The sequence below is a fragment of the Bison bison genome, unplaced genomic scaffold, assembly GCF_000754665.1.
Source record: "Bison bison bison isolate TAMUID 2011002044 unplaced genomic scaffold, Bison_UMD1.0 scf7180017864198, whole genome shotgun sequence".
In the NCBI taxonomy this organism is placed as follows: Eukaryota; Metazoa; Chordata; class Mammalia; order Artiodactyla; family Bovidae; genus Bison; species Bison bison.
This window is the reverse complement of record NW_011494770.1, coordinates 6763272-6772518: the sequence shown is the minus strand read 5'-3', so window position 1 is coordinate 6772518 and position 9247 is coordinate 6763272. Positions and strand designations below refer to the sequence as shown.

The 9247-nt window shown below is 44.4% G+C and overlaps 1 protein-coding gene across 2 annotated transcripts in view; it reads right to left on the bottom strand.

Annotated features, from left to right (window-relative positions):
* SGK1 (serum/glucocorticoid regulated kinase 1) overlaps positions 1–3074 on the bottom strand; it is an 8877-nt gene extending 5803 nt beyond the window's left edge. The window contains exon 1 of one of the 2 annotated variants that reach the window (XM_010844265.1): positions 2249–3074. In XM_010844265.1, the coding sequence (XP_010842567.1) occupies positions 2249–2282 (34 nt within the window). In that variant the 5' untranslated portion in view covers positions 2283–3074. Of the gene's footprint in view, positions 1–512; positions 843–2248 lie in introns of those variants that run through there. The other variant, XM_010844263.1, reaches the window with a different exon arrangement.
* Positions 3075–9247: the final 6173 nt, after the last annotated feature.

The window sequence follows — 9247 nt, the reverse complement described above, 5'->3', positions numbered from 1 at the left end:
GGCTCCCGGGCCGGAGACTGGGAAAAAACGCAGGCGGACGGGGCGGAGGGAGGGAGCAGCCGGGGTAATTTTCCACCTTTCTCATTTATTCCGCCTTGCGAGGAAATCAGAGTCGCGGCACATCAGGAAATCAGAGCGGTTTCTGCCCCGTGCGCGGCGATCGGGGTGGCTCTGTGCCCACTCTGGTTTTTCAAACCCTCAGTTAGGATTCACCCCTTGCCCCGGCGCCGACTCTGATCCTCTCCCGTAATTCACAAGGCAGTCTCCCGAGCCCTCGCCGGGCGTGCAGCGCACCATCAACAGTTATCTCAGGCGCAGAGCGGCAGCGCCGGGGGAGGGCGGCCCCTCACGCCCTTATCTTCAGAGACAGCGTGGTGCCCGGGCTCCCGCCGCCCTCCTTCCCTGGTCCCATCCTCGGTGCAGCCCCAGATACCCAGCCCCTCTTTCCCGATCCGAGCAACTAGTGGAAGAGTGCGCAAAGCAAGTCCCCGCGTGGCGGCAGCGGCGCTTACCCAGTCCGGTCAGCAGGAAGGACTCGCTCCTTTTCTGCGCCTCGGCCCTCTTTTTGTGGCGGGGCCGAAGCAGGGACTCGAGCCTGGCCCTGGTCAGCGCGCCCTGCATCTCCCCCATGGGCAGCGGCGGCCGGGCGCGCAGAGGACTGGGGCGACAGGAGAACACTGACGTTTCCTTGAAGGAGCCGCCGTGACTCAGGCCGGGCAAGATTTCCTGCCCCGCGTCCCAAAACAAACAAATGGCCCTTGTGCACGGCCGAGCCGCTTCCGAAAACGCCTTTTTTGTGCTTTTGGCCCAAGCCAAGCAAGGCTGAAAAATCCCAGAACTTGGAAGAGGAGGAAGGAAGGAAAGAAAGAGGGAAGGGGGAGGGAGAGAGGTCAGGAATGTGGAGGGGAGGGGGCGGAAATAAAATTCGTCTCTGCACTAAGGGGAAAAAAAAATCTGCATTTCTATTTTTTTTTTTTCCTAATGTAATCTTTGGGAACATTCTGTCCTTTCCGCATGTAATTTTTCCCCTTGCATTTTTAATCCCCACCATGCTAAGAACACGTGAGGAGGTGGCAACTTAGGGGACCGACCTGGCGTGACCCCGGATTGATGCGCAGCCGGCACCGCGGGCACCATCGACTCCCAAGGTTCCCTCTCCCGCTCCCCGAACTGAAAACTCCGCTAGGTCGCACCCCATATTCTTAGTTTGTACTCGTCTTCCCTAGCCCTCCTCCGGTTTAATTCAGGGCACACCCTGGAGTTTTACCACCTTGCTCTTTCTCTAGAGTCCCTGGTAACTGTGACTCCTGAAACATTGGCCGGGCGCCTCCTCCGCTCCAAAAAGCAAAGGAGGGAGAGGAGCGCTGCAGAACCGCCGTGCGGTGCCTTTCAGTAACCCCGCCGCTCGGAGATGCCTGGGAGCTGCAGCTTGACCGCCGGTGCGAGGACTCGCGCCAGCGCCGGCAGGGAAGCCAGGAGCATAGCGACTGGGCCAGGAGCCGGGAGGGGGCTGCAAGCTATTAAGTTCGCAGGGTCGAGCGCCTGGCGCTGGTCAGCGATGTCTGCGGCGGCTGCCCTGCCATGACCCCTTACTTGCCAACGGCCTTGCCATTTTAAAGTTGCCTACTGGATCGGACACACTCCGAAATACCAGCTGTCACACCAAGAATAGCCTGTGAAGGGGTTTTTCTTTAGTCTTGGGTAGGAATTTGTTTTGCAGGCACAACCACCTCATTTGCCCGAATGTGATCTGTAGCTTCAGCTGCTTTTTGGTTTGTTCAGTTACAACAGCCCGAAACAGGCAGAAGAAAACAACACATCCTGGAGACTGGCTGGGAGATTTTGCTCAGCACCGACTCTTTAAAAAGGGACACTTCCAACCCAAAGCAAGGTTTTTAGGAAACTCCAAATCACAGAAACTGCCCTGTTTCTGCTTCCTCTTCCATGGATTAATCATATAACATGACTCTATGATTGCCCGTGCCCCCATAGCCCATGCTGCACCTCAACAAGTCTAGCCTGGGGCCTGCTCCCACGAGGTTCCTTCCCCCTTTGAGAAAGTCAAAATTTGAAGAATGCCCAGAAACACCAAACTGCACCAAAGTTTCTGCCAGTTTGTTTTTTAAACATTGAGAAACTTCCAGAGACTCACTTTCTGTGCCCTCCCCATGCCAAGTAACCCCACATCTTCTGCAACATCTTTGATCTATCCATTCCATCCAAATGATAGTAATAAAAGCTGACAAACCTTTCAAAGGGGATTTTATAGCCTCCTCTTTCATTCTTCAGGTTGCGTAGGATATGAAGGTTGGGGATTCCTTTCTGGAGGCTGGAGGTAGAGCTTAGTTATGGCTACAGTAGCCTCCCTGCTATGTGCCTTAAGACTGAAAGCTGGGATAACAAGGGAGCATGACTCAGAGGCGACTGTCCCAGCTTTGTTATGAACCCCACTATATATAAAGGCAATTTCCATACAGGAAGGGAACAAGCTACAAAGTTCACCACTGGGCCACTTTATTCCCTTCATTGCAACATCACCCAGAAAATTATAGTTATCAGTGTCCTGGGTTTATTACACCCCCAGCAAGACACACAAGAAATGTAACCTGACTGATTATCATCACAAATCAGAGCAGAAAAAATTCAAAACACATGCACAGGGTTCATTTTCTCTCAAAGACGCTCTTTCCCGCATTCCAGGAGGAACGAGGAATTTAAGTCAGAGGGCTCTAAGTGGAATAGAGAAGAGGCACAACCATATGATTTGTGGTTGGAACCGAAAGGCCTCCTCTGATGTGCTCACCCCTCCCCCTCCCCTAATGTACAGCCTTTGGAGACAGACGGTCTGCTAAACTTATCATTTAACGGGGAGAATCAAGTTGTTGAGACTGGCTTTTCTTCCAACCGGATACCTGGTGGGTGGAGCAGGCGCCCCCTGTTCTGTCCCAGCAACCTAGTAAGACTTCCGAACAGGAAGGTGACACACGGCGGCGGGTGGATGGGGTAGGGGGGAGGTAGGCGGGGAAACTGTGTGTGACGCGCACCTAACTCTGCACAGGCTTTAGGTTGTCTTGTGGCCACTGTTCCGACGCTTGATCTGTTCTTCCTTCCCGTCGCCAGCCTCTTTCTTTGGTTCAGATAGTGCTCCCACCGGGAGGAATCCGGCCCCTTCCCTCCCACTCCGTGGAGGTGAAGTGGCCGCGGTTGCGTCACCAGAATCTGTCCGTAAATAGTCTAGAGGGCGCTCGCGTTCTCCCGGAGAAGAACTCCCGAAGGAGCGTTTCCCCCACTTCTCTCCTGGGGCTTAATCAGTTCCAGGTAATTCCTCTACAACATCTCACGCAAAGAAAATATATAGAAGGCTAGATATGAGATACGCTAATCACCTCCCCACTCCTCCATGCCAGTCGTCGCATTTATTCCTCATATTGGGAAAACTGCAATCAAAACTCCCAAACGGGAATTATTCACCAAGACGTAACGTTTGCACTGAAACAAAACATTTCCCAATATATGTGTATCTTAATACGAAAATTATTTTAGCTTTTCTTCTTAGTAAGTAAAATTTTTCCTGATTGGTGAATTACAAATACTGCAACCTGAGAGCTTTACTGAGATTTGACTGTTTCCATTTAATTTAAAGGCCCAGAAAACAAATTCTTGGTATTTCTCAACATATTAGAGAAAGTATTTTGAAACATAAAAGGACTTAACTTTTTTTTTTACTGTTAAAGTGTTTTAATGTCAATATAAAATTAAAAAATGGTTTCACTAGCAAATTTCAGACACAGACATTGATTTCTAAAATGATTTATCTTCTTTTCAGAAGTCTAAATATGAAAACATACAAATCTTAGGGATTTAAAAAGATACGGTATTTTCCCCCACTTTAATACAACTACAATTTACAAACATGCAAAATAATTAAGTTCCCCTCTTGAGTTACTTCTTTAATGTATTGGCTGTGTTAGTCTTCAATCACTCATTCTTAGATACAATATCTTCCATTGATAATAGAGCAATATAATTATTTCATATTGCTCAAAGTGTCATAAATTCTAGAACAATCCTGTGCACAGTTTAGGGTCCCATATTTATTGGTTTATTGGTTAGTGCATAGAAAATCTATTCCTTGGAACATCACCAAAGAGAGTACATCCAGAAAACATAATTATTACTCTAGAGAGCAACAAAATGGATTAGTTTTTGTTGAAGGTTGTCACATAGTACATGTCTTTTTTATTGTATTCATCAAATAGAAAATGATGATGACAAATGAGCTTATTCAAGATAGCTATTACTAGCAATAATAGTAATAGTAATAATGGTTGGATGGCATCACCAACTCAATGGACATGGGTTTGGGTGGACTCCGGGAGTTGGTGATGGACAGGGAAGCCTGGCGTGCTATGGTTCATGGGGTCGCAAAGAGTCGGACAGGACTGAGCGACTGAACTGAACTGAATTATTAGCAATGGTGGTTAAATCAAAGTCTATTTATAGAACACAGGTTCTATAGTGATTATTACCTTCCCTGTTCGTAATTGTCAAAACTGACATGCATAAAGGAGTTAGGAATGTGATACAGCAGATAACTAAGAGAACACATTATCTAGAATAATAATGTTGAGTTATTAAAACCCACAAAACTACAGGCTTTATTTATGCAGGGCTTATCTTTTCCCCTTAGACAGTGGTTTTGAATAAACAAGACTATGCACTGTAAGATCCTTGGAACAGAGTTTTGTTAAATAATGGACATGTAGCTGTCTAGTCTGCAGACTTACTTTGTTTCCTCTATCAGCATTTGTTCTTTATTAAGGATTAAGCAAGTTCTTTTACTTCTGAGTTGGACAGATGATAGGCACAATTGTGAAGTAACAATAGTTGCTTTGAAGGCAAGATTTATCTCCTTCCAGCAGCCTTCCTTTGTCACTGAAGTAGACTTCTGTGCCTCTTCCACCTCCTACCCATGGCAGTGGCATAGCCTGTGGCCCCCCAAAGTCTAAAATATTGCCTCCTATCTCCTTCCTGTCAATGCCAACTGCTGTAAAGCCCTGCTCTCAGCTAATCATCACAGGAGATGTTGAACTGATCCATCCTTCATCTCTTCCTTCCTTCCTTCCTCCCCCACTGCCTCCTTCCTTTCCATTTATTTATTCCTGCAAGCATGTATCAAGTAAGCAAAACTACTGGTTTGGCCAAAAAGTTCTTTCAGGTTTTTCCATAACATCTTACGGAAAAATCCAAATGAACTTTTGGCTAACCCAATATTAAGATCAAGGAACATAAATATGAGTAATATGGTTATTTAACTTCTAAGCACTCATTCTAAGTGGGGAGATAGACACATAAATTATGATATGACATGATGACTATTAAGACAAAAGAGTTTGAGAAATCTGCCATGGAACAAAGAGGAATTTTCTACTGGGGAGGGCAGTAGACTCAGAATTGTTGAGGAAGGTCTCCACAAAGAAGTGACATTTGGTTTGATACTGGAAAGACCAACCAGGTACAAAAGAGAGAAGTCAATCTAGGCAGAGGAAATAGTGTGAGCACCAAACTTCCAGGTGTTGTGTAGCATCTCTGCATAATTTTGAAATATGGTCCTTAGTCAAACCTTACACACAAGCAAATGAATATGGCCCTCTTGCTGCTACTGCTAAAGTGTGAAAATAGCACTTTCAGGTGAAATAAAAAATATCTTAGCTGCCTCTCCCCTCTTCCTCTCACTGCACCCCACCCCTCTCCAATAATATGGAATTAATAATGTCTTAGAAAACATATTCATTTGAAGGAGTGCTGATTATTAGTCTGCAGAGGCACTTCTCTATCTGATACAGCTCTAGGCATGGTGGAACTCATTGATTCATTCATCCACAGATTCTTCTAGAACTATGCATCAGACATTGTGCTAGATGCAGGAGATACAGTAGTAAACATGATCTCACCTGGTAGGGGGCAGGTGCAGAATTACCTTCAAAGGTAGATTGAGTCCTATTGTGAATAGATCTAAAAGCCACCAAGGAAAATCCCTTTTAAGTAGCAAAACATTACAATGTGTTTTGAAAAGTTAATTCAAAGCAAAATGTGATTGATCACTCAACTATCACTCACTCCTTAAAAGGATACTTGCTTTTTTTCCTACCCCATCTCATTGAAAATGAGCAAATTTCATACACAAGCATATGTAAAGAAGTGCTGGAAGTTAGAGTGGGGAAATTTATGTAGTTGGCAGATGGATGAGTGAAAATTTTGACAAGCATAGTTATAATCTAGCAGGCGTGTGTGCATGCTAAGTCACTTTAGTCACGTCTGACTTTGTGACCCTATGGACAGTAACCTGCCAGGCTCTTCTGTACAAAGGATTCTCCAGGAAAGAATACTGGAGTGGGTTGCCATGCCCTCCTCCAGGGCGTCTTCCCAACCCAGGGATGTAACCTGAGTCTCTTATGTCTCCTGCATTGGCAGGCTCTTTACCACTAGCATCACCTGGTACGGGCCACTTAATCTGCTGTGTCAAGGTCAGAGCAGCTGGATGGGAATTCCTTCAAAGGCTTGACAAGGTTACCCTCTTTGTTTTTCAAAGTCCTTTGTCCTCCCTTGGTCTCCATGCACACAATGTTCCAGAGTAGGCAATAAAAAAACTAAATGCCATGATAACAGAATAAATTCTTACTACCAGATGTTTGAAGTAAAAGCTAAATTTTAAGGTGGAAAAAGCAGAGAGTAAGCCAAAAGCTAAACCAAGGGAGTTTTTGCTTGCTCAAGGTGGATGGGAGATAATAGAACATAAATATGGGTCCATTGAGAAAGGAGAATCAATCAAAGCAGGTGAGAGAAGACAAGCAGCACAAAAGATACATCTTCTAGTTGTTTAGCTTTATCCTTCAGTTACAGAGAGAGGCACAAACTCCAGCCAATGGTGGCCTGTTCTTTAATCCTTCAGGCCTCCATGGAGCACCTCTTTTGTGCCAAGTCCTGGATCTAACAAGGATGCCCGAGATGAGCAGTGTTGCTATACTCAGGGAAGGCGAAGTCTGTATTTAAATTGTTAAATTTTGAGTAGCACTTTCCCAAAAGCACAAGTATGCTTATGTATATTTCTGCTTTTCCTAAGGCCCTGCTATGCCTTAATGCCATTACAATACAGGCTTGGGCATGTTGAACCCTTTCGATTATCTACTTTCTCAAGTGAATGTGCAGGAAGTTTTCTTGCAACTCTCATACTGTACAATTCTGTGATATCTAGGAAAAGATAAATCTAAAAAGGAGCTTCTGAAGGCCCATGTCATGTGGCTTATTTTAATAATGCTCCATAGTCAGCTAATCCTTTGCACGCCTCTCCCCTCCCTCCATTGTCAAGGATTTTGTGCTGTTAGTTATTTAAATCTCAAGGGTCTTATTTAACTCTCAGGTGTCTCTCTGGGCTTTGAGTTCCTTGAAGACCAGGCAACACAAACAATTCATGTTGCTCCTCTGTCTAGCTATTACCTATTAGATCCTTCTTTCCCCTTTCCCTTCCAGATTTGTGCCATCTAGCCTAGCTGTTCTTGCAGACCAAGCTTGTATCTGGCTCAGAGAACCTTGTGCCGTGTCCTTCACCTGGAATGCTTCCCTCCCTGGATGCTCACGTGACTGGATCCTTCTTGACATTTGTCTCAAAGAATCAACAACACTTACACAGCGTCACTCACCCTGTTTCAGTTACCTGCATATTAGTTTTATTAGCTGACTTTTTGAGCATTTGTTATATGTCTCCCCCAACTAAAAAGTAGTCTCTGTGAGCCACGGATAGTACCTATCTCTTCTGCAGAGTATCACTGATTTAAATGTTAATCTCGCACAAGAAATAGTCTCTTAGAAACATCTAGAAGTGTTTGACCACATACCTGGAAACTACGGCCCAGTGAAATTGATACATAAAACTACCAACAACCCAGCCCTTGTCAACTTGGACCCATATTCATCTCCTTAAATCTCACTTAATCTCTATAAAAGGACAGTGACAAGGTCATGTTTCTACCTGACATGATGCAACTATCCTGCATACCCAAATCCTACTAATCCTTTCGCTTAGAAGAGGATGCAAAGTCCTTGCAGGTTGTTGACTGTTTTTCTTGAACACGAATTCATCTTATAATCCCATGTCTCCTTCCAAGCAAAACGAGGAACCAGGAGCACTGCTCTTAAGTTCTGCACACAGAAAGAATTCTCCTTCACTACTGGCCCCCAGCTATGTCCTGGAAAAGGGGTATCATATTGGAGCTATCCATTTTTGTGATCAAAGCTGAGGACTCGCTGATTCTGCCAGGAACTCTGTGGCGTCCTCTATCACATGAGGGTAGGGCACAATCATCTCACACCGCGATACGAAAACGCAAGAACCCACAGACTCAATACTGAGCACCTGGATTTCTATTTCCTGAGGTTTCTACATCTCCATTTGCTTTTTCTTAGTGCTTGGTAGATTTGGGTACGTTTCATTATTTTTAAAACATTCCTGGCTGACTTTATTATTTGGGTTCTGTTGTTTTGTAGTCCTCCCACTCTCTTTTTAGCTAATAATTTATAATATTCTTTGTAAGCCTATGAAAATTGGGCACTGCAACAGTCCATCGAGCAAAAATTCCAAGAAAGATCACTGTGATGTGCTAATTATACTATCTGACATCTACTTAATATAATTGGAAAATATTGAGTAAATGTATGGAAGGCATTGTCTTGACACTACACAATTTTTGTGGGACATTCAGAAGGTCACCTAAGGTACATATTGTATTTTACTCAATGGCAGCACAACTTGGTAATGAGAAGTAGGCAAATACTCCAGATGTCAGGGTATGACATCTTTAGACCTTCTGATGCCTAAAAAGCCCTGACTTCTTCTTGATCTGCTACTTTGGGAGGTGCCCATTATATCTCTGTAATTGGCTGTTCTTAGAATTGCAGAAGTTATGGTAGGAACCCCATTTCCCAACAGCTTTTCTTAAAGTTTTAAAGCTCATCCCCAACTGTGAGACCAATAATCTCATTGATCTTGTCACCACTAGCAATGGCTCCCTCAGCTGAGCAGGAATTTTAGGAATTCATGTACATGTTTATATTTTTCTAGTAACTTGAGACACTGAAGAGCAGAATTATTTTGTGTAATTGTCTTTCATTCCTTCCAAACATATGCCTTGCTTACAATCAGTGTTCAATAAATATTGGGTATATTTGATGGATAAATCTCTTTGCTGGA